The following is a 25,675-nucleotide window of genomic DNA, read 5'->3' as shown; positions in this document are numbered from 1 at the left end:
GAAGAAAGCCTGCCCGTCCATCCGTCCATCCGTCCGTCCAAAAGAAAGAGAAGAAAGCCTGCCCGTCCATCCGTCCATCCGTTCGTCCAAAAGAAAGAGAAGAAAGAAACGAACAGAAGAAAGCAATTCCGACAGTAATTCCTTGTAATTCCTCTTATTTTCCCTGCCCGTCGCCTTTCTTTCTGCTCTCTTACTCCATCTATCCATCCCTTTCCTTCTGCTCCTGTAACCCTAACACAGCAGCTGCAGTAGCAGTAGCAGTAGTAGTAGCGGAGGACGCTGTAGAAGGAAAGCAAGTAACGAAGTGAAGTGACCTAAAAAGAAGGAAAGCAAGTAACGAAGTGAAGTGACCTAAAAAGAAGGAAGAAGAAGATCAAAGAACGAAGTTATGGAAGATTAAGAAGAAGAAGAAGAAGAAGAAGAAGAAGAAGCTGAAGTTTAAGAAGAAGAAGAAGCTGAAGATCAAAGAACGAAGTTATGGAAGATTAAGGGGGAGGACGAAGAAGAAGAAGAAGAAGCACAAAAGAACGAAAGGAGGGGAAGCATAAACAGATCTGCTCATTCTGCAAAATAATATCATCGAGAAGAAAAAAGAAGAAACAGATCTTGTGCTACTTCCGTAAATCTGCTTGTTCTTCATCACTCATCGTTATCGTCGACCTCCCCCTCCAGAATCAGAGCCATAGTTGATACCATGGCCGTGGACGAATATCAAGACAAGAACCTGGTCTTCAGAAAACTAAAAACCAAGGCTGAAAACAAGGTAGTACACACACACACACACACACTCTCTCTCTCTCTCTCTCTCTCTCTTTTCTCCCCGGTGCTTCTCTTTGCCATGTTTACCTGACCTTCTGTCTGCAACGTTTTGGTTAAACTAAGAGAAGTGGTTCTCTGTCTCTATCTCATTAACTGAATTGTAAAGCTATTTTTTGCTTATATTACACAATCTTCCGTCTGAGGTTTTGTCATTAAAGGCATTCTTGTTCTATCTTGTTTACTACATTGCAAAGCTTCTCTTTGGTACGATTATGCGATCCTCAGTTGTCAATACACTCATTATCTCTCTCTCTCTCTCTCTCTCTCTCCCCCCTTTTTATGATTCTGTCTCGTGGAATCATACTAAATTAGCTAGAAAGCGTTTGCAAAAGAGTTGTCATTTCTAGGGCAAGATCCAGATAATTTAATCTTGCTGCTTGCAAATTCTCGGCATTGTGAATGCCAATCTGAAATATGCCATACAGCTGACATTTTTTATGTTATCCTTATATCTTGTAATTTGTGTGCTAGACAATGTCATTAAGCACTTTTGCAGAAAAGCTTGCATGTAAGTTTAGATTCAGATCATGTAATCTTCCAGCTTGCGAAATTAGTTTTCGTTGAATGCAAACCAGAGTCATACTTTATGCTTAAGCTTTTGGTGAAAATCTGTTACATGTAACTTTAGGTTTGAAATCATGATGTCTAGTTTCTTCCTCATCTACTTTCACATCTTTAAGTATGTGCAGTTTCCTAAATTTGCTAAAACAATGTTCCTTGTAGGTGTGTTTCGACTGCACTGCCAAGAATCCATCTTGGGCTTCGGTTACTTATGGGATTTTTATCTGTCTCGATTGCTCTGCTTTTCATCGCAGTCTTGGTGTCCACATTAGCTTTGTGAGGTAATGTAATTTGTAGAAGGGGAAAACTTCGAAATACTCTCATGTTATTCTTTATTTCTGTAAATGGCCCTGCTTTTTTGCTATTGATCAAAACGCTCTTGGTTAGTCCCCAAAAGAGAGAAAAAGAGAATGTGGTTGCTATACGATTCTTGATAGCGCATATAAATGAGATAAAACCAATGAATTGACCTTATAATTTCTCAAATAGTATAATGATTGGGAAAACCTATTAAATTAACTATATAATTGATAATATAGCACATATACTTACTTTTTTGGCGTCAGTCAATAGCATTTGGGAAATTAATGAGCACTCAAAAATATTTATGGAAATAAAGAAAAAAGTGAATGTTACTTGGAAATTTTCTCGTTCTAGAGTCATGTTTATTCTAAAACATTGTGACGTTATGTGGCATTCTTTTCCTCAATTTTATCTTGCATGTGTGTGAATAACCAGATCCACAAACTTGGATAGTTGGACTCCAGATCAATTGAAAACCATGAGCTATGGTGGAAATGCGAGAGCTCTAACATTTTTTAAGCAACATGGATGGACAGATGGAGGAAAGTCTGAGGCTAAATATACATCAAGAGCAGCTGAACTTTATCGTCAATTGCTTGCAAGAGAGGTTTATCAATCAGGGATGAATGGGAATATTAATCCTCCCAAAAATATACAGTCTACAATGACAATTTCTCATGATAGTCTTTCAAATGATGATTTTATTGAACAAATACAATCTGAAAGCCAAGATAAAGGCAAACCTGAGCCAGAGGTTCTCACTATACCAGTAGCCTCTCATCCTTCTAGTAATACAGGCAGGAGGCCTGTTTCGCTCGGTGCCAAGAAGGTTACAGCGACCAAGGCAGGTTCTTTAGGTGTGAAGAAGCTCACATCAAAGGTTTGTTTCCACGATGTCTTGCATTTTATTTTAATTTTAGCTAGCCCTCAGTTGTTATTACTATTATTTTTGCATATTGTAAGTGGCATATATGATATGCTGTCAATTTTAGCTAGCTTAAAGTTCTAATTGGTTCTTTATGGCATTGTAGCCCAATGAGAATTTATATAACCAGAAACCCTTGGAATCCCCTCCCAAAGTGGTATCACAAAGTAATGGATCAATCCAGCCCCCTCAAGGCTCTCGTTTTACATACACTGAAGATTTGCTTTCTCCAACCTCTGTAAACACTACTTCTGGTTCCAATGGACATATTTCAGCCCCTTCAACGGCCACAGATTTCTTTTCTGAGTTTGGAGGTTTGTCTAGCCTCAAAAAGCAGCCTGTCAATGGTTCTGCAAAGGTTCTGGTTTGACTAAATTCCTTTTTCAGTAGCTCGACCATTTTAATGAGGGTAAAAAATTTGAAATATCCGAGTTTTTCTTATTTCTATCCAAATGGTTCTTGTCGACCCAATCCATGGTTAACTCTATTGCTTTTATCTCTCTCTCGTATGCTTGAGCAAGTATATGGTCAGATCCTCCCTTCCCTCTTTTGAGAGGTTGATGAAGGTCATTTGGGGAATAATGAAAAAGCAAGGGTATTTGAGGGATAATGAAAAAGCAAGGGTATTTCAGAGTTTTTACCTTTATTGTATGAGGATGTTTAAGGTCCGTCTTGTTTTCAGGTGGAAGAGAGCAATGAAGCACGCACCAAGTTTGCAAATGCAAAAGCTATCTCATCTTCTCAGTTCTTTGGTGATAACAGCAAGGCTGAAGATCCAGATAGCAAAGCTCGTCTCCAAAAGTTCGCAGTATGTTTTTGTTTTTGTTCTGTCCAAAGTTTAAATTTCAGACTTGTTTCATATAGTTTAGTATGTATTCACAACACAACACGTGCCCCTCTAGAATTCAAGCGCAATATCCAGTTCTGATTACTTCAACAACGGAGAGGATGTAGACTTCGATGGCACACCTTTTGACGTGACTGCAAATGAATTGATGAGCAAAATTTCACTTCAGGTATCTATTATTTCTAATGAAAAATTGTAGCTATATTTAAATATGGTGATTTGATGTACTCTGAGTATTTGTGTGTATATATTGCAAGTGTTGTAGCAGGAGTTTGACAAAACATATGTGAAGAATGAGCAAGCAGAACATGCACTGATTAAGCATGAAATACAAGTGCACTCCATAGTTTGAAATATGTAACGATGACAGATTGGACTTGACATATCAGATGAATGCAGACAAGCATATACCTGGATTGTCAAGAAATAAGGTGTTAAAGATTACCGATGTGATCCTGATGTCTGTTCCAATATAGTTGATCTAGGCCACCCGCAATGACTGAAGAGCTAGTAGGCAATACCTTCTACTTCTTGTAGAGAATCTATATCTTTGACCTTGTAGATTGTACCCGTAGGATCCTTTTGGTTCATGACTCAAGACTTAATTATTCCTTTCCAGACAATGCTTGTAGTATAATAGTTGGAATCCAACCAGCAATGAGGTACGCACATATTGGTATCAAAATCTCCAAATGTTTGATTCTCAAATCAAATAATATATTCTCGGAGGTGGTGATGCAAATTTGATATTAGCATTCCACTCATATTGCCTTACCTCGCATGAATTCTCTGAAGTCATCTTACACCAAATATTCAAAACAACAGCTTTATAGATTGTAGGATCCTGATTTTTCCTAACTCTAGTCTCGATGAAATGATTCATGCAATCATCCTGTTCTTGAAATCACTCCCATAACCCAGCAGCTGCCAACTGTCAGGGTCATATGGTTGCTTATCAGAGTTAGATCATCCAAGTAGAGAGAATGATTCGAACGAACAATAAAGGTTTGACTGTAGAGAATTTATATGAAGAGGATCTACTATAGGAAAATTATATGAAGATGTTCTGTGATAGAAAATTTATATGAAAAGTTTCTACCATAGCGAATTCATGGACTTCAACCATGTTCGAGAACAATGTACTATATTTGTAAAAGGTATTGCACAATGTACTATATTTGTAATCTCTCTTGTTAAACCACATAATTTGATGTGCAGGCATCGCAAGATATAATCAACCTGAGAGAAATGGCTGGTGAAACAGGAAGAAAACTCACATCATTTGCATCAATCTTTATTTCAGACTTACAAGATAGAATGGGTTAGGGTTTAAGTTTGAATACCAAGCAGTGAGTTCTTTGCTTAGTATATGATTTAATTCTTCACTTCCAAACATAAACTATGCCCAGAGAGAGATTGAGAGAGTCATTTTCTTAACCCCTTGGAGGAATGGATTTGTAATTGTAATACTACAGATTTCTTTATTGTAAATGGGGTACTCTTCATTATTCTTTTGTACAATTTCCCAAGTTGGCATTAAGTATTGTTACTATTTTTTGCACTTCACCCACAACCTCTACAAACATCATTAGACATCAATTCTTGCCAATAATCATGGTTCGAGATCTATGCATAGATGGATGTATTTACTAACTAATTTTGTTATGTTGTACACAAAATACCATATGGTCCAAGGGTACTACTAGATGTTTTGATTTGGAAAGGTGGGAACATCTCATTTCGTGCAAGGACTTTTGCATGCAAATTCAGAGAACTCAAGTCAACTGCATCATCTGGTATTAAGATAAATGAAGCAGCTCAATTTTTGCACGACAATATGTTAACTGTTATGGGGCAAACTCTAGCATGTGAGCCATTTTGTTTTAACAAACATAAAAAATTAAGTTGTGAACTATGAATAAGAAACAACTCAGTGAATAATGTGGGAAAGGGGTTAGACTCATACTAAATCTTCACTATTGACCCATGAGCTCCTAACTTATAATACACATGCATGAATAGATGGGTTTTGGGACCACTAACAAACTACTCAAAAAAGTAATTTTCTTTCTCATCAACTCCCCAGCAACGTAAGTTAAAAAGACTATGGAAGTTCTTACAAGGTCCTCACTAGACCTTAGAAATTGAACGAATGTATAGGCTCAAGAAGGGAAATTAATGTGAACAGAATTGAAACATGTATAGTGATAATTAACACATGCTTGATATTCACAATATTCCAGAATAAGAAATGGGCCCAAGAATATTATAAAACCATTCATCTTGCAAAATAAATTTACAAAATAAAGATAAATTAATTCAATGAAAAAAGAACAATCACTCATTAATAGAAATATGAAAGGTCTTCAAAATCACATCAACATAAGAAAAGTTTTAATTAAAGAGTTTAAGAACCATTATATTCTAATTTCTAACTTCTAAGTAACACTTCTAAATTTAAGAGTATGCGCTATCATCTTCATCGTCCATATCTTCAAGCTCATCAATTATATCCGTATGAACTTCATCATTTCAATCAATAGCTTGGTTTTGCGTACGCAAAAGCCTCTCATCATCATCATCATCTTCTTCTTCTTCCAAAAACAAACTCTTTCCATTAATTATAAAATTTACTGATGAGAATGTTATATACAAATCCCAGTAGGGGCACGATAGTTGCATCTTATGTGGAGGCCCTCTAAGTCATGACTCAAGAAAGGGAGAGGACAACCATTGTTGGATGAAGGCTAATCCTTGTCTTTTGACTCCCTTGGATCCACCTGTGAGGCCATCATATTGGCTCTTTAGAGTGGCTACAACTTCACTCCATATCTCTTGCAATAACATTGCTTGATGCATCGTTTGATTGGAAAAGACTTGTCTACACCATTGTTTCCAAAGAATTATTCCTAAACTACTCAATCTATTTCTTGTTTTTTTTTAACGAATACTTTTACATCTATTTGTATTTGTATTTGTATGCATTCATGGGGGAGGCCTTACGAATGCGAATATGTCAATCTATGTCATGACTATCCCTCGGCTACAAACAAACAACAATGTAATACTTTGGAATTTCAACACCTTGATCTTAGAGGTGATTATCAAATGTATATATGTATGGTCACGTGTATGCTCAGATTCTCACAACCAATATTTTGTATGCCCTTCAGCTCATGGCCAAAAGAAACAACATTAGGATACTAAGAAATATATCTATAAACAATAAATGAAATTTATATGATAAATGGAATCAGGGTGTATATTTATACAATAAATGAAAATTGGGTAAGTTGTGTGAAAGTGATACAATCCATTCAATTTTGTTTATGATATTTTCTTATAGTTGTAAATATTCCTCAATGATGATAAATAACTCATGTGTCAAGAACATGATTACAAATACTTAACTTGATTTATTACTGAGAATGTGTATTCTCTTTAATATCTCCAAGTTGTCTCAATTTTTGTTAGAAAAAAGGTCGACCTTTGGGATAAGTATAAATATTAATGCAAATCAATTATATTAATCCCATGTAGTTTGTATTCTACATGTGTGTGTACATATATGTGGACATATGTGTATGTATAATGTAACCTCTTGATTACAATCTTCTTGCTATTATGGAAATTCTCATGACAAATTTCGAGGGTTCAAGCTTAGTTTGTGAGAGTAGTTGGATGTGTATGTTACATGTTGACTATTATGATGTTGTTACTATGGATATTCAGGTGAACAATATCATGAGAGGGGTGTCGAGCTTAGTTTGTGAATTTTTGAACAATGTGTGTGCATGATATGATGTGTGACATATAATTTCAAAATACCAATATTAGTCTTACATGAGGTTGTGTATAAGTAGAGAATAATACAATACAAATGGATTTTTGTTTGACAAAATGTGTGAGAAACATATTGTTGATTTAAACTAGTATAGTATGTAAGCATTAGAAATATTCGTTATGAAAATTGCTTATACGAATTACAGAGCTTTTCATTGGTAGCTTACAATAGTCGCTTATTTAAAAGTTATGATTGTCCTCTACTCTTGCAAGATGTTAGTAAAGCTAATAGATTATTATTATGAGATTTGAGAATCAAATAGAAAATTATACTATTTATCTTCCATTTTTAATGGATATGTTGTACAATCTTTAATATGCCTTTCATAGAAGATTACATGAATTAAGTGCTTAAAAATAGTGAGTGGTTTATGTGGAGCGCTTTGTCACGCATGTTTGAGTCTCAAAAGTACATATAAATTGTTTAATACCGTTCATTTCACTTCCATATCAACATTTTTGTACCAATAAGAATGTGCGTGGATACACGACGACCCTTGGGAATGAATTCATGTAAGTTAGCTACATAACGTTAGCTTTGAGTTGTACATGAAAAAAAATTATTAGAATTAATCTAGACACACGAAGGTTGGTGGTTCCACTGTCTTGATAAAGTCCTTTGTAATTACTAACACGCAAACAATATGTATACAAATGGCATTCGTTCTCAACATTGGTGCTAGTCACGCCCATGCGACATGTCATTTCAATATAATAAGTAATAACAATACAACCACCAATACATAAAAATTTGATAACCCAGGGGGTATGTAATCCCTCGTCCCATATCACGAGACTACATGTGGCTAACGTAGAACTCCAATGTGTCCTTATTTGAGTTGTAACAAGATGATTATTGACATAAATGTATTACTAATTCATTCTTTGTGGACTGTCGCAATGACTAGTTTTTTTGGAATGTTTGAATTGTGGTCAATTATGGGATTGCATTGCACATGTTGCTCTTTATATGGTGCATTCTCCATGATTGTTTGTCTTGGACGTGCCACATGTTTATTAGTCTTTTGATGACTAGTTGCAGTGTATCGCTTATACATAAACTTTTATAATATTATAATTAAACGAGGATGTACAATAACATTCAAATTTATGCTTGACATTGTCATTCTTCACAACTAGTAAAATCTACAAATATCCATTGGGGTAGGAATTTGGAAGCCACTCGGTACTTTATGGGTAATAGTAGTCAATATTGGGTGTTTGGGAAGTTTTTCTTTTATACTTGTATGTGTGTGAGGGCTTTTGAACTTGCAATATTGTCAACATGGATGATGATGATGATGGTTATAATTTCTACACTTTAAAAATTTCTAAATATTGGTTAGTACAAACACATGTACGTATCGGATCCAATCTTCATGGATGTCTTTCATTCTGGCATTCATACATTGTTATTCAAACCATGTCTCAAGTGTTGTGCCGTGCGTTTATATTATGCGTTCTAAATTAGTCAACTTGCATATGTCATTCTAACCATGTGCATTCAATTCCATCCTCGAGTTTTTTATTGCGCAATGAGTGAAGATTGAGGCCAATGGACATCTATTAAAAATCGAATGTCGTGACATATTTGTTATGAGAACAACACATATACTTGTTCTTATGGAGGCTTGCTTTGTTATATATTTGGCTACACGAAGAATTGCTCTCTATTGAACATTCACATTTTCCACATCCAATGTATGATTGTGTTTACTTCTCTCCTATGTCACGTGACACATGGGAAGAGCTCTAGCAAGTTGATAAGTCTTGACTTGTGAGCGTTTGGGTTGATGTACTCTTGTTTCCAGCATGCTTATGTTCGAGTTTTGTGATTAAATATAGGTATATGATCCTACTAATGGAGAGATATTGTCTTCCATAGTATCAAATCTTACCTTATGGGGGGTCTCACCTCTACCATATTGAATCTTACATAATGGAGGGGCCTTACCTCTTTAAGGCATGCTTATGTGCATGCTAGTGATGGTAATTGGTACGATTGCTTCTGCCAAAAATACTACCTAAATGTTGTTTGTTGGTGGCACAAATAATCTCGTAAAATGTATGTATGTATGTTGTTTTTGAAGGTGAATTCAATAACTCACATCTAGTAAGAATGAATGATACATACATGTTCAAATCACATTAACAATTGCGATAATTTATCAACTGAGCACTTTTTTGTCATGTTAATGTCAAAATTGATGATTTTATTGATCAAAATGTTGAGCCCAACATCACAATTATTGTAGTAGAAGTAGGTTGTTTACTCAACAATCATATTGACCGTGTTTTCAAAATCGATCACGAACTTTCAAATTACGTTAGAATCACCACAATTTTATTACGTCATAACACAACAATCATCGTGCACTTTAAAAAGCGTGTTAAGGATACAACTACTGTATTATTGCATTGATGCGAATACAAACATGATAAGCAAGCAAAACTCAAGAAATCGAAGGATATGATGTTCTACACAATTGATCCAAGCGTGAGAATATATGGAATCTAATTGGTAACATGATTAACAAGACGAAAAAACGAAAGGACAATGATGGGTGTAAAAATAACCCTGATTAGTTAGTAACACAATTAACAAGACTTGATTAAACAAAGGTTAGGACATCATAGATAGAGGCCAAGAAAAACAACAATAAGAGATACGATTCGCGGCAAAATGATTAAAAGATCCAAAATATAACCGTGCTTGAGAAATGAAAGGATATGGTTGAAAAATGAGAACCCATGTAATTAGTGAAATGATTAGAGCAGAAAAAAAAATACATACAGCAGGGGAAAAAGGTGAAAATAAAGAGAAATTAGAAAAAGGGTAGAAAATAAAAGGGAAAAAACCCTAAAAATTATGGCAAAAAGAAAGAGACACCCAGACACAGGAGTATGTATGTATGTAATAGCATGTGTGGTGGCTATACATATACATACATATATGTATATGTATATACATACATACATATATGTATATGTACATACATACATATATTATTACTAAGGCAGGCCAAGTATGCAAGTGAGGAGAGAAAGAGAGAGAAGAGAAGAGAAGAGAAGGAGAGAGAAGAGAACAGGACAGGGCAGGGGCAGAGGAGGGAACTCTTTATTTTGAGCAGACGGAAGAACACACACACACAGTCAGAGAGACAAAAGACAGACAGAGAGAGAGAGAGAGAGAGAGAGAGAGAGAGAGAATCGAGAGATTCATCCTACTCTTCCTCTTCTTCTACTGTACTCGGTCGGATCCATCGCATCACTCTGTTTTTCCTCCAAGAACCCAACGGACCAACACAAAACCCTAATCCCAGATTTAAGCCTCTCTACTCATTGCCGAGCTTCTTTCTTCTCTTCTGGAAGTCGGTTCTAAGCCCTGGATCGGTCCTGAATTCGAACAAGATTTATTGGGAAATCTTTCTCTCAGAATTCATTTATATCCAGAAACTGGAAGCTTGCTTATTTTTCTTCTTCTTCTTGCTCGGAAGGTCTTCTCATCAAAGGGTAATATATGTCAACAATGTCTGAATCAAAACGTTCGACAGATGGAGATGCAGGGGTATGTCCCATTTCTGCTTATTCTAATTTGTATTTTTTGTAAAAATGAATTCATCCTTAATTTTTGGTAAATGTGATATTGTACACATGATCGTTGTTGCAGTGAAGCTTGGTAGCATTTGGATGTACTTTTTGTCGATCTAAATTTTGTAGCATATTTCCTCTTTTTAATTTTTATTGTGAAAATTTGCTCAACATTCCCTTTCTTTCCATGATCGATTTTCCAAGAGAATAGATTGATGATATATTGTTTGTCTTTACTTCAATCATTTTCTTTTTGCTCATTTTTGTTGTTGAATTCTGTGTACATCACAGATTCTGTATTTCCATTTCGTAATTGTTCACTATTTCATTTCTTTTCACATGAATATTGTTCTTACACGAGCAGTTTCCTACCAGATTGGTCTCAATCACATTTTCTTTCTCCCATTTTTTGCTTAAATTGAAGAGAAATTGTGGTTCCAATTATCTTTTTCTTGCTGTGGTTTTATTTTTCATAAACATGTAATTCACGTAGTTTGTGTAGTAGCTCCATCTTAAATTGGTCTGATATTCCTTTTTTTTGTCTGCATGTGTATTACTCCCCATGAAGTGATGCATTTGTCTCAGACACCGTTTTGTCATTCAATCCCATGTATCTCATGCTGTTTCTATTGCGTTTTCATCCTAGATAACACAATGATGCTAATTTAAGAGAAATCCAGGGTTCTACATTGGATTACTCCAGCATTTCCACCTAAGACAAGCTAATAGTGTTATTCAAAAGAGAATTTGGTTTTATCATTGCACCTTTTTTGATGGTTATTGTCAATGCTTTAGAGATAACTCGTCCACACACTCTTCATATGATCTCTGAATTCAGAGGTTTTGAAGTACCCAAAATGCATCTCTCTATATCCTCATTATGCATGCCATTCTTGTAATTCCTTCTGTAAACATAGATCAGGTAGAATTAGATATTTTCTTTTATTATTATTTTTCTTGTAATTTTATATACCCTCTCTGCATGCACAACATTGAACTGTTTTAAATAAGACTTAAGTAAAAATAGATGGTATAAAGGGATATTTACTTTCATCAGAGTTCTTATTTCATCCCTGTGATTGTGGATTTTTTTTCATTCTTTTAGAATCTTTCCCCACATTTCATGCTCATTATCAAGGTGAAACGTGGGGAAACACATACACATACACATACACATACACATACACATACACATACACATACACATACACATACACATACACATACACATACACACACACACACAGACACAGACACAGACACAGACACAGACACAGACACAGACACAGACACAGACACAGACACAGACACAGACACAGACACAGACACAGACACAGACACAGACACAGACAGACACAGACACATACATACATACATACATACATACATATATTAACGTCTTTTAAGAGGCCAAAATGGCCTATAAGACCAAACAAGTGATTACATCTTAAGTATTGTTTCGTCTTTGAGAGCAATACATCAATATAAAAGCTACGAAGTAAAACAAAGAAAATAAGATAAAAAGGACTAAAGATTCTTGTTATCGGTACATGTAAGATTCTCAAGTCAGATATATTGTAATTTTTGTCTTTGAAAGATCATTAGCATGGGTCGATCCAGAATGGAGAGGTCTCTGAAGTGAGGGAGAGAGAATAGTAACAATTAAACATTAAAAATTGAAAAATTGACGGAATGCTCTGCATCTTAAAAATCTGTTGAGAGAGGGCACTAGGGGGGTTTTAACTCTAGAGTTGAAACTTCTGATGTAGTATATATGTAAGGGATTTTATGCCTCAATAAATATACCATAGTTTTGGCTAGATTACGATTTTTATTAATTGGATCACTACAGGGTTTGGCTGGGAATTCAAACAGTAATATGGAAAGCCCAGTGGAAGGTGGGTCAATAAGCAACGATGACATGGATAAAGATGAGATGGAAGCTGATGATATCGAAGATGAGTCACCGACAGAAGTAAGAAATTCAAGAGTTACAGAGATAGGATAAATTATAAAATTGTGATGTTATGTGCTTTTACAAAGACATTGTTTGTTTGTGCCATATATTTAAATTTCCTCAGGAGCCTAGTGAGAAGCCAGAAAGGCTTCGGCAACGACCAGTTAGGAAACCCTCTTATGCTGAAGATGCAGATGAGGACATGGATTGGGAGTCTGATGGTGGAAAAGAAAGAGACATTGAGCAATCTTCAAGCAAGACAAAGAAGAAAAAACAGGTACTATATGCACAAGTTCCATGAAATGTTTCCATTCTGGAAATGAATATATAGTAAATGTCTCACTGAAAATTAGGGAAAGGTGGGGACAAAATCAATTTTTATTCTAAAAATAAATAAATTTATCGATAGATACACATACTTAAAGACTTGTCAAAAAAGAAACAGAACATCTACATTCATAAAGGTAGATAACAAAGAGTACATGCTGAAATCAGCGGTACATCCATACGCTCCACAAAAGTATATTCGCTAGAATATCTCAAAGTAGTGGAACCTTGAAGGGATAAGAAAGGCTCACAGGAAGTTTATCGTAGTATTTTCACGTTTTTTTTCTACAGAGTACTGGATACCAAGTGTAACACATTGTCCTTGCTATATCAGAAAGCAGATTCTTGCTCAATATGTGGAGAAGGGGAAAAGTTAATGTTTTGTACCACTTGTTCTGAAGCATATCATCCTGGATGCTTAAGGCCACCTTTGAAGATTGCTCTGAGGGGCAAGTGGAGCTGTCCACAATGTGTAAGCTGTATACCTTTTAGATGTGGTATCATGATGAAGTAATAAGATCATGAAATTCACCTTCCTTTGTCTATTTCTTCTTGAAGGTTGATCCATTATCTGAAATAGAAAAATTCCTAGATTGTCAAATGCGACCACCAGAGAAAATGGATAAGGAAGAAAACACCTCATCTGAGTCACTAACCAAACAATATCTCGTGAAGTGGAAATCAAGATCATATCTGCATTGCTCATGGTAATCTGACTTTTCAATCCAACAAATCTGAATGCCTTGTATGAGTGTGCAGGACAATACATGAAAAAATCAAATTGCAACTGATGTTTGTCAGGGTTTCTGAGGCGGAATTGGAAAGGGCTGTGAAAATGTATTCAGGTCTAAAGATGAAATTGAACAATTTTCGTCGCCAACTGGAATCTATAAAAGGTTTGAATAATGCTCTGGAAGATGATTGGGCACCAATCAGGCCAGAGTGGACAACTGTAGAGAAAGTGCTGGATTCTAGGTAACCATAAGCAAATGTTTATCTGAATGTTTCCATCCACTTTCTTAAGTTTTATAGATTGGTAGACACATTTGGGAAATATCTGGGTAGTCATAAATTGAAATTTTGCTTTCAAGTAGAACGTGTGTGCTGTGATTGCTAGTTACTAACTAACTATTGGCTTGCTAAATTTTCTCATAACAGTGTTTTATTGCTTCAAATTCTCATTGGTATGGATCACATTGCATACATAGCAAGCTTCTATCTCTTACTCTTATGTATTGAATGTGGCACCTAGTTTCAGCCATTTCAGATCTTCTCTACTCGTTGATATTCCAGATCTTCTCTACTCGTTGATATTCCAGATCTCATGTTTGCCCATAAATAGGTGCTACCTGTTTAGAGTGAGAAGTCCTGCAATCACAGATTGGATATGGAAGCATACATTTACGAGAAATGATTGCAAGTGGGTTATGCAGGAATTGAGATCCATTCAATTTCAGTTATTTAGGTTCTCTTGTACATTCCATGACAGATACATTCATCTCTCAATAGGCTGGCATACTTTACTAACTTTGACATTGGCTTAATTGAATTGTGACAACAGGCCAACTAATTGCAAATCTTGTTTAGTTTCTGTGATCTATGTATAAACTATACAAATAATCCTTCATATATTGTAATTTGGTTTCTGAGTATCTGCATTGCAGGCAGACTGGCAACGTAAGAGAATACCTTGTTAAATGGAAAGAACTTGGCTATGAAGACACATCCTGGGAGGTGGAGGAAGACATCTCAATGTTTGATGTTCAGATAGAGAGGTATGATAAACTCAAATCAAGGCGTGCCATCACTCCAAAAAAGAGGAAGGGACCTGGGAATGATCGGGAAGTTCAGAAAAAGCGTAAAGAATTCAAGGCATTTGAGGAAACTCCAAAATGCTTGATTGGAGGTTTGTGTCATTTTCAGGCAGTCGCTGTCCTCCATTATTTGTACTCAATCCACTCTCTTTATTTCATAAGCTGCTCACAATATTTGATAATATTTTAGGGGTTCTGCATCCGTATCAGCTGGAAGGGTTGAACTTCCTACGTTTTGCATGGCAGCAAGGCCAGCATGTCATTCTTGCAGATGAAATGGGTCTTGGTATGTGTTTGCTTTATATATCTAAAGCCACTGTTAAAGCAAATACATCACTCCATATTTGCTCCAACTTTTATAACTGTTTGCCATTCACCTACAAACAGGAAAGACAATTCAGAGTATATCATTTTTAGCCTCTCTAATGGAAGATGGTGTCACATCGCCTCATTTAGTGGTTGCCCCACTCTCCACCTTGCGGAATTGGGAACGTGAATTTTCAACTTGGACTCCCCATATAAACGTGGTAAGTTTTGGGCTATATATTTCCCAGAGTCTCATTAGTCTATTTGGAACTGTATCAATTCTGCCATGCTTTATTGCAGGTTATGTATGTTGGATCATCTCAATCTCGAGCACTTATAAGGGAGCTTGAGTTTTATGTCCCAAAAGATAAAGAGAAAAAACCCCAGAAGAAGAAAAAACAGAAAAAGAAGCCTATTCCCGTCAAACAAAGCAAACAAGAAAGAATAAAGTTTGATGTCCTCCTAACATCATATGAAATGATAAATCTAGACAGCACCATTTTGAAGGCAATCAAATGGGAATGTCTGGTAATATGTTTGAAGCACGATAGAAGTTCTTCCTCTCCATTGTTAAATGCAGCAGACGTTTTTCCTTGAAGGTATTCTGTTAATTTAGTTGAATCAATTAGTTTATTGCTTCTGGTTGCTTTGTTGCAGATAGTTGATGAAGGGCATCGATTAAAAAACAAAGATTCAAAGCTTTTTCAGACTTTGCGTCAGTACTCTACTCGACACCGGGTCCTACTTACCGGCACTCCATTGCAGGTGTGTTGATGATGCAAAGTCATTTCCTAACAATGGTGCGGCATCTTAGTTTTTTCATACCTACTTTCTTCTAAACCTGCAGAATAACTTGGATGAACTTTTCATGTTGATGCACTTCCTTGATAATGGAAAGGTTAGTGAAAATTAATTCTCAACGTCAAGGTGGATCATGCATCAATTGTAACAATTGTTAATAAGGTATTTCTGTCAGTTTTCAAATTTAGAGGATTTTCAAGAGCAGTTCAAAGACCTTAGCCAAGAAGAGCAAGTTGGACGGTTGCATAAGATGCTGGCTCCTCATCTTTTGAGAAGTGAGTACATCAACTGTTCATGGATTATAAGATGCTGGTTGAAGGTTATAGGTAATCAAGCAATACTAGCCTAACAAAATTCAACTGGCACTGTGGATACAGGGGTAAAGAAGGATGTCATGAAGGACTTGCCTCCGAAAAAGGAGTTGATATTGCGAGTAGAACTTAGTCCTCTTCAAAAAGAGTATTACAAAGCTATACTCACAAGAAACTATCAAATCTTATCTCGTAAGGGGGGTCCACAGGTAATTCTGAACAGCATGCTTTTTGTTTCGCTGTTTTTTACGTTTTTGTTTTTGGCTAATGCTTATTTTTACATTCCTTTATCCTTTTATGTCAGATTTCTCTGAATAATGTTGTCATGGAACTTCGCAAACTATGTGGACATCCATACTTGCTTCCAGGGGTAGAGGAAGAGACAAGAAAATCTAAAGATACTTACAGGTTGGTTTACTTGCTTGCAGTCAGTTGACTTACAGATTGTTCTAATCTGATGCTATTCCACATGTATATTCACATGACTCTGTAAAGTTACAATAATATGGTACACATAATGATTTTGTACAGGCAGCTTTTGGAAGCCTCTGGCAAGCTTTTACTGACAGATAAAATGATGGTGAAGCTAAAGGCTGAAGGACACAGGGTACTTATTTATTCTCAATTCAAGATGATGTTGGATATATTAGAAGATTGGTTGGTTCTAAAGGTACATTTTCTTTTCCTTCCATAAATCATAAATTTTCTTGTTGCACTTTGATCTACAATTTTTTTGATGGAACACATGTTACTTTTTGGATGGCTTGAATTGGACACATAGAGAATGTCAGTATCATCTTCATATAAAGCAAGGCTTGCATGCAATATGCAAATGCCAGCGCTGATTAGAGCTAAAACTTCATCCTGGAAGTGGATTTTATAATTTTGGTGCATTCACATCGTTCCCATATTTTTAGAGCATTCCTTGGATGTAAATATGGTGTTCTTTCTATATTTTTATTAGTAAGATCATTATACTGATGAGTCGTGATTTTGAGATAGCATGTTTAGTTGCATTTTGACAGCTTTCAGCCTTTCTTCTTGGTTTAATATTGAATACGTCTTATAGTGTAATACATAATAGTTTGGCAGTGGAATTACTTATGTGTTGTAATTTAGAAACATATTCATAGTTGATGTATTGCAGAAATGGAGCTATGAGCGTATTGATGGAAATATTAGTGGAGCAGAGCGACAAATTCGGATAGACCGTTTTAATGCCCCAAACTCAAAACGGTTTTGTTTTCTGCTTTCGACACGAGCTGGAGGCCTTGGGATTAACTTGGCAACTGCAGACACTGTTATTATATATGACAGGTTTTCCACTTGATATTCTTTTATCTGCTTCTCACAGTATCATTATGCTTGTTTCTTCTTTGCAGCATGCATCATTATTTGTACTTACATATTTTGAGTTTGCTATTTCATGCAGCGACTGGAATCCACATGCTGACCTTCAGGCAATGGCACGAGCACATCGACTTGGACAAACAAATAAGGTTGGGCTCTAATGATTCAATTTTGCTAGTTAAATGATTTATTTATTAAAAGTGGAATGCCGCATTCTTTTGCAATGCATTATTTCTTTCTGGCTGCAAATATTTTGCGTTCAGTTGTACTCTATGTAGAGCAAATAAAAGTTTCATAGGAAATAAATTGTTCTCATCAACATATTGTTATAGTAAGTGGTAGTACACAGCTCTGCATTGCTTTCTTATGCACGCTCCTGCCTGAATGGTAACAACTGCATACTTTTCTTTCTACCTAAGGATCAGTTCACAAGATCGTTAATATAAACCACTTTTGTTATAGTAAATGGTAGTACACAGCTCTGCATTGCTTTCTTATGCGCGCTCCTGCCTGCATGGTAGCAACTGTATACTTTTCGTTCTACCTAAGGATCAGTTCACAAGATCGTTAATATAAACCACTGTTGTGAAAAAACCCCATTGGTGTACAATACATTTGCATTATATATGTTATTGTGTACATCAGAAGCTTTTTTTCCCAGCAATATACTTAGAATCGAGTTCTCTTTTAGCCTAGAATACATGATTTGGAAAGTGTTTCCTTAATGGGGGAATCAGTTCCCTATCCTGGGGCCAGTATCATTTATAAATCTTATATTACGGTATGTGTAATTATATCCTTTGTGACATTGCAAGTAAGGACTCTGTTGCTGTACTGCCCACATTACAATTTGCAATCTCCAATAGTTGCTACAAATGGTCATATTTTGCATATAGGAGCTCAAAATGTTTATTGCCGCATGCAGGTGATGATTTACCGATTGGTAACAAGGGGGTCTATTGAAGAGAGAATGATGCAGATGACAAAAAAGAAAATGGTGCTTGAGCATTTAGTAGTAGGCCGTTTGAAAAACCAGCAAGTCCTGAATCAGGTAATGTGAATTTATTTTGGAAAATAATGCAGATTTCACCTTTTTTAGGTTGTTTAAGGTTGAAAAAATCTGATTGTCTAGGAAGAGCTTGATGATATCTTAAGATATGGAGCAATGGAGCTCTTTGCAGATGAGAATGATGAGAACAAGAAATCACAACAAATTCATTATGATGATGCTGCCATTGACAGGTTAATTTGTTTCAAGCTGAATAGTTTAGATACAGAAGATGATTTCTAGAAGACTTTAGAGTGTTTTTGCTGGTCTCTGAAGTTGTTGGATTGATGCTGCAGGCTTCTTGATAGGTCTCGAATTGGTGATGACGAAGTGGCCCCAGATGAAGAAGACAATGACTTACTCAAAGCTTTCAAGGTAGTTGATCTGGCATATATATGATGGGTGGTACTTTTTATTGGTATTTGCTACATGCATTTTTAGCGATTCTCCAACTCCAATTGGAAACAATAGGAGGATATGTTTGGAAGTCGACTGGGATAACTCCATTCATAGTGCATGTTATGCACATACTTGTGTCCAATGGTGTTGTTTTTCTTGGTATACCAAAGGATGACTATAGTGTATGTATTTGCATGGGTGGAATAAACATTTTCTGTTAGCATCACATGCTCATAATATATAACAACATGATCAATTATTCAAGACATCTCAATGGGTAAATGGGTATGCACATGATATTGAGCATTATATATTTTAATATTAGTCTTTGTCTTTGTGGGTATTTACTATTCTCCTACTGCTATTATAGGAACTGACTTCACTCTTAAGTACCTCAGACCTGTTATGGAGATAAATTGTACTTCAGATAAATTGGAGATAAATTGCAGTTTGGTTAATACAGAAATTTCTACTAAGAAAATTTGGCTTGGTATATGTTCTAAGTATGTGTGGGTTACTAGGTATATGTGCCATGGTATTTTAATTTCTATAGATTCTGTGCAGGTAGCAAATTTTGAGTATGTAGGTGAGGAAGAAACATTGAAGCAGGCAGAAGGAGATAAAGATGCTGAAGACTTGGATCCTGATGCCAAAGCTAAATATTGGGATGAACTTTTGAAACAAAGATACGAAGAGCAGCAACAACGGGATGCAGCAGCTGAGCTTGGTAAAGGGAAGCGAGCCCGTAAACAGGTCTGTTATTTGGTGCTTATTTGGTATATTGCATTTGACTGTGGTTTCAGTTTATATGACTTCTTGCTATTACATTGGTATCTTCTGCATTTGGCATTTCTGACACTCCTCTCTCGCGTCCAGGTTCTTACATTTCCTTTGGATGATATTCTTATTATTATTGAGGCCAATCAATTTCTTTTAAGAAAATCACACTTCTAGAAAAGTCATTAAATAATTAGGACTTCAGATTGTTGGACGCTTAAATAAATAATACTGGTAGAATGAAACAGTTTCTTCCGTCATGAGTCCTTTCTATTGCATTGGTATATTATGTCAGTGGCATTTCCTAGTTACACACACTTCAAGGAAAGTCATGAAATAATTAGTTCCTCATATTGTTGGAAGCTTACTAAAATAATACTCGTAGTGTGAAACAGTTTCTTCTGTCACGAGTCCTTGCAATTGCATAGGTATCTTTCTTATGTGGCATTTCTATGTCACACTTACGGAAAAGTTGTAAAGTAATTACGTTTTCTGACTATTGGAATCTTAAAAAAAATAAATAGTAGTATGAAACAGTTTCTCTCTGCAGGCTCTCAGAAACTGACTTCTGATTTTAGGTTGTTCCATTGATAGAGGATGACCTGGCTGGCATGGCAAGTGTTAGTTCAGATGATGAAGACGAGGAGGCTGGAGCAGATATTATTGGAATAGAAACTGGCATTGCTATGAAAGAAAGTGGGGATGGTTCAGAAAGAAAAATGAAGAAGAAACCTAAGGGTATAAATTTGTGATTTGGGTCATAGAAAATAATTAATTGATTTATTTCATTAGATCATTCTGAACATTATGATGATTTGAGTTTCTGTGCCAGTGGAAACGTTAGAGCCACCTGGTCCACCGCCTTTGATTCAGGGTGAAGGAAAATCACTGAAAATTTTAGGCTTCAACCGAAAGCAGAGAGCAGCATTTGTGCAAATCTTGATGAGGTAATGGTGTTAAATTTATTTGTGCTTTTGCAGCAAAGAAAGAAAGAAAGATATATTACTGTCTTTTAAGACGCCAAAATGGCCTATAAGACCAAACAAGAGATTACATCTTATGTGTTGTGTTGTCTTTGAGAACAACAAATCAAAATAAAATAAATATTACTCAGTAAATATAAAGGTAAATAAGATAAAAAGAGGCAAGGGAATCTGGTTTTCGGCACATGTGAGATTCTCAAGTTAGATATATTATAACTTTTGTCTTCGAAAGATCTCTCGGATAGGTCGATCCAGAATGGAGAGGTCCATGTATCAAGGGAAAAGATAAATTGGAACCATATGCATATTGCTTTTTGATACTGCTTTCAGCCCCACATATATACAAATGCACACTTATGATGCAGAAGCCTTTCACCATTCGTTTTCCTTGCATGATGCATTTTTATTTGGCCTGCTCGGGCATGCAAACCTATTTTGCTAAACACTTTTGTGCAGCAATGCTTCAGGCTTAGATATTGTTTGGATTCTTGCCATTGTAGTTTGTATATATTTGAAGGAAAGCTTAAATAATATGATATGAAGGTTAGAAAGTATCAAATGAAGCATATATCATTGTTGTGAGACTAAAGATTCAGAAATCATGATATTTTCTTGTATTCAGGTTTGGGCTCGGTGATTTCAGCTGGAGTGAATTTCTTCCTCGGATGAAACCCAAGACAGCAGAAGAAATCAAAGAGTTTGTCCCATGCCTTTTGTTATTTCTTTATGCTTCTAGTTCTCCTTGGTGGATGTTTATTAATTTTTTGTTGATCAGGTATGGTACTCTTTTCTTAACACACATTGCAGAGGATATATCAGATTCCCCAACATTCTCAGGTTCTGTTAACGGTTGCTTATTGCACTCATGTCTAGCTAACATTGGGAAAGTTGTCTTACTTGAATCCTTCTATGTATAATAGACGGTGTTCCAAAGGAGGGGCTTCGTATTCAGGATGTTCTTGTTCGTTTGGCAATATTGCATCTTATTCAAGATAAGGTGTTTTCACGTTTTCTAAGCCCCAGATTTTGGCCTTTGTAACCATTTAATGTGACAATGAAGTGATATCTAATGGATAGTACTTTATGATCAGGTAAAAGATTACAAGGAGGGTTCCACTACTCTTTTCTCCGATGATGTCTACAAGAGACTTCCTGGATTGACCAATGTTCGATTTTGGAAAGAAGCACAAGATTGGAAACTTCTGCAAGCCATTCTCAAGTATGATGTTGTGTCAGGTAAACCTACTTTCCTTTGAAAGTGTCCAACTCTCTTATCTGTTTTGGGCTTTCTTTTTTCATGCAGGCATGGCTATGGGCGTTGGCAAGAGATAATAGACGACAGTCAATTAGATCTAAAGAGTGCCATTTGTAAGGAGTTGCAATTGCCTTATCCTACAAGTGGTTTGGTGCTGGATGGCTCCAGATCACCAACCAAGGGGCCTATACATGAGAATCCCTTGATACCTAAAGAAGAAGATACTGTGCAAGTGTTAGTTACAAGCTCAGTGCAAGCAGGTGGCCAAGAAGATGGAGGGATAGGCTCGTCTACTGCAGATAGACTGGAGGATCAACGGATACATAAGAGAATGGTTGAGTTTGTGAAGAAGCGGGTAGTGCTACTGGAGAAGGCGTTAAATGCTGAATATCACCAGGAGGCAATGGTAGGCATTACAGTTGATATATTTCCAAAACCATCCAATATCCTTTATGGAAGCCGTAATGATCCATGTGTTATTTCTGTATTTGGAGGATACTAATATGGTTGCACAACAATTAAGCATCCTTTTAATGAAAGGTTCCTTCTCAAAAATTGATACATATAAGATCTTATGTTATGCCAGAGATTATGTTTTATGTATTTGTGGGTGTATATCTGTATTTTCTGTTGGAGGTGTGGTGACTACATTATTAACTTCTGTATGCCTTATGTATTATTATAAAATGTTTGCCAGATGTATATCTTATTGGTAAGTATTTCTAGTTAAAAATTTTATTTGCATGATTGGAGTTTGCTAAATTTGTTGTAGGAAGAGCAAAAAGTAGAAGAGGAAAATGTTGAGGATGGGAGCATTGCTGATGCCCAAGATGTGGGGAATGATGTACAGACGGACATTCATCGGCATCAATCTCCTGCTCTCCTTCCTCTAGGTATTCGAAATGTTTTTTTTTTTTTTCAGTAATTGCATGTTTAGATGAAATTAAAATAAATTTGGTATTATTGGTTGTATTGATATTTACAACATCAATAAGCTCTTCAACGGGTTATTAGCTGCAGTTAAAAGACTTTTTCTTGTTTGTTACAAACCAATTCACATGGGTATAATTATAGGAGCACCCTACTTGTGTCAATGAATTGATTCATTGGAAGGAAGAGCAATCCAAATGACTACTTTCACATCAGAATAATAGGATCTGACATAGTCGTTTTTTGTTCCCAGCACCAGAAGAAATATCTGCTCATGCTTATGACAATGAACCCAGGCGTCTCGAGGTTGCTCGAATCTTTAATGAGGTATGCGTCCTGGTTTTCTATACTTCATGTGCAGTATGATAGGATGTGATACAATATATGATGTGATGCAACAACTTTCCTTCAGATATGCAAAGTCGTGAATGAGCATGAAGCAGAGGCAGGTGAGACATATATGGGGAACAAAGCCGCAGGAGTCCGCTTGAGGAAAAGCTCTAGGCAGATAGATGGTCTTTGTATCGACATGCGAAAAGCATTAGTAGCCTTGCATCCATCGGGGTTATCATCTGAGAAGGGGATTGCTGATCCAAGTATATTTGGTTGTATTACTGGAGAGGATGTGGATGTCCTATCTGATGGTAATGACGAGGATATTGAAGTAGAACTGGATTCAGATGGTGAGGGTCCACAAGCTACATTCCCAAGTTCACACAAACATGAATCATCATATCGACAACATGCGAATTTGGATAGTATGAAAGAGAATACAAATAATTTGACAAACTCTAATGCGGGCTTCAACGGGGGGCCAGATTCCACAATAGGGGCAAAAAATAACAGTGGTGCTTCAAGGTGGACATCGCCTGTGGTTGTATTAGATGACTAATGTTTTGTTAAGTACATTCCTTCCCTCATTAATGATGTTAGGTCAAACAAATTGTGGCCGTTCATTTACATCGAATTATTGTAATGATCCAGGTATAACAAAGGATCTTTTAAGGTCTGTCTACACAAGATGAATGAATGTATAGGGTATTTCTCTTACCAGCCATGGAGATGGTAACATCTCTTTGTATACCTTTCTTCCCTGACCCCCGATTCAGCATTGTCAAAAAAGATTTGCTGCTTTGTTGTAACTTGCAAGATTTCATTAGCAACCTTTTTGAAGGTTAGCCTTCCCTTGTTCAGTCTAATATTAGAGGTACCGATTTTGCTGTGTCAATCAGTATATGTATTGTACAGGCGGTTATGTTTATATGATGGATAATGTATGTTTTGAAAGCATGCTGAAATTGAATAAATTTTGTTTCGTAACTTTGTGCAATGATAATATGGACATTGAAGAGTAAATTAAGCATTGTAAAGTAAAGATGAACATATACTGCTGGTGAATGAACAACATAGCATCCTGTTTGAGTTTTGAGATGTGCAAATTAAGAGAGTTTTGCATTGTAAATGATTTGTCATTAACATCAGCGGTATGCACAAATCAATACCTGCTGTACGCAATTCCTGATTTTATGTCAGAAAGAAAGAATAATGAATCCAGGCTAGCGTCATGAAAAATCTGAAGTAGGAGGAATGTAGGATACATTCTAGATATGCAAAACATGTGCTTTGTTAATTGCCCCACGGAGTTCTCACAAGGTGGAAACTTCTACACGCCTTGGTTACAATTCAACCTTCACTTGTGGAACAACTACTTCACTTGGGTTCGTACATTTGGATTTAGAATCAAGGTGAATACATCTACATATTCTTGGGTTTTAAATGTCTTATATGATTTTGTTACGTTTACCTGCTTATGAAAAGTGATTCCATTTTTCTTTACTTTATTTTGACAAAGAGGTATATGGTTGGATGTTGTGGAAGAGGCTTGTGTACAGCAAGAAGATGTGTACAAGTACATAATATAAAGATGCCTTCAAATTTCAGTGAAGAAGAGGAAAATTTTGATATAAAATAGAAAGCATAATTGGAAGGTAATAAAGAGACATTCACAGATGGACAAAGAGATTTTTATGGATAGGAATTTCCTTCATGTATTGTTCAATACGTATGGACTTATTAGCACAAAAGTTGGTTGTGCAACATCCTCATGTGGTGGCACGATGCAATCGTGCAAACTATTCAACAAATAGGACGATTGAATGGCCCTACATCTTTTGCAAATGATTCATGACATGGATGCTTGCGTTTCTTCAAGTTCACAAAATTCTTTTGTTTTACATTCTTGCAAATCTATTTGCAATTGGATGCCTAGGAAAAGCATATGAACAATAATGAACATCCAACCGTATACCTCCTTGATAGATGGGGAAGCCTAGTCTTGCCAAATGAGCATATGCATTTCTTTACTTTATTGGGCGTTGATAGATGGGGAAGCCTAGTCTTGCCAAATGCATATGAACAATAATGAACATCTAGGTACTTAGCTAAAGCTAATCTTAAAAATCATGCTTATAAATAGGATGTGGAAGAAAAGCAACACATCCGGTTGATAGATAGATATGGCCATATGT

At 36.1% G+C, this 25,675-nt stretch overlaps 2 protein-coding genes across 2 annotated transcripts in view; both read left to right on the top strand.

Moving 5' to 3' along the window:
• The window catches only part of PKL (chromatin remodeling factor CHD3 (PICKLE)), a 94,280-nt gene extending 69,905 nt beyond the window's left edge, over positions 1–24,375 (top strand). The window contains exons 2-33 of the mRNA XM_087333023.1: positions 10,479–10,866; positions 12,742–12,864; positions 12,971–13,123; positions 13,508–13,645; positions 13,732–13,880; positions 13,975–14,148; positions 14,838–15,079; positions 15,178–15,273; positions 15,375–15,514; positions 15,594–15,821; positions 15,951–16,058; positions 16,141–16,191; positions 16,270–16,369; positions 16,472–16,614; positions 16,710–16,813; positions 16,937–17,075; positions 17,553–17,722; positions 17,838–17,904; positions 18,681–18,806; positions 18,888–18,997; positions 19,100–19,178; positions 19,767–19,955; positions 20,558–20,717; positions 20,812–20,926; positions 21,585–21,659; positions 21,738–21,799; positions 21,883–21,959; positions 22,054–22,181; positions 22,266–22,623; positions 22,990–23,110; positions 23,401–23,474; positions 23,560–24,375. Coding sequence (XP_087189149.1) covers positions 10,819–10,866; positions 12,742–12,864; positions 12,971–13,123; positions 13,508–13,645; positions 13,732–13,880; positions 13,975–14,148; positions 14,838–15,079; positions 15,178–15,273; positions 15,375–15,514; positions 15,594–15,821; positions 15,951–16,058; positions 16,141–16,191; positions 16,270–16,369; positions 16,472–16,614; positions 16,710–16,813; positions 16,937–17,075; positions 17,553–17,722; positions 17,838–17,904; positions 18,681–18,806; positions 18,888–18,997; positions 19,100–19,178; positions 19,767–19,955; positions 20,558–20,717; positions 20,812–20,926; positions 21,585–21,659; positions 21,738–21,799; positions 21,883–21,959; positions 22,054–22,181; positions 22,266–22,623; positions 22,990–23,110; positions 23,401–23,474; positions 23,560–24,039 — 4,527 coding nt within the window. The 5' untranslated portion in view covers positions 10,479–10,818 and the 3' untranslated portion in view covers positions 24,040–24,375. The remainder of the gene's footprint in view (positions 1–10,478; positions 10,867–12,741; positions 12,865–12,970; positions 13,124–13,507; positions 13,646–13,731; positions 13,881–13,974; positions 14,149–14,837; positions 15,080–15,177; positions 15,274–15,374; positions 15,515–15,593; positions 15,822–15,950; positions 16,059–16,140; positions 16,192–16,269; positions 16,370–16,471; positions 16,615–16,709; positions 16,814–16,936; positions 17,076–17,552; positions 17,723–17,837; positions 17,905–18,680; positions 18,807–18,887; positions 18,998–19,099; positions 19,179–19,766; positions 19,956–20,557; positions 20,718–20,811; positions 20,927–21,584; positions 21,660–21,737; positions 21,800–21,882; positions 21,960–22,053; positions 22,182–22,265; positions 22,624–22,989; positions 23,111–23,400; positions 23,475–23,559) is intronic.
• LOC147852624 (putative ADP-ribosylation factor GTPase-activating protein AGD8) lies at positions 427–5,021 on the top strand. The gene is made up of 7 exons (XM_087333332.1): positions 427–763; positions 1,543–1,661; positions 2,119–2,563; positions 2,715–2,966; positions 3,291–3,416; positions 3,511–3,624; positions 4,674–5,021. The coding sequence occupies exons 1-7, from the start codon at positions 695–697 to the stop codon at positions 4,779–4,781; spliced, it is 1,233 nt and encodes a 410-aa protein (XP_087189458.1). The 5' UTR covers positions 427–694; the 3' UTR covers positions 4,782–5,021.
• Positions 24,376–25,675: the final 1,300 nt, after the last annotated feature.

The sequence above is a fragment of the Azolla caroliniana genome, unplaced genomic scaffold (assembly GCF_043228905.1).
Source record: "Azolla caroliniana isolate FFs.n. ecotype wild unplaced genomic scaffold, voAzoCaro1.0.p SCAF_17, whole genome shotgun sequence".
Taxonomy (NCBI): Eukaryota; Viridiplantae; Streptophyta; class Polypodiopsida; order Salviniales; family Salviniaceae; genus Azolla; species Azolla caroliniana.
Note: the sequence above shows the minus strand (reverse complement) of the source record. Positions and strands in the feature narration are given on the sequence as shown.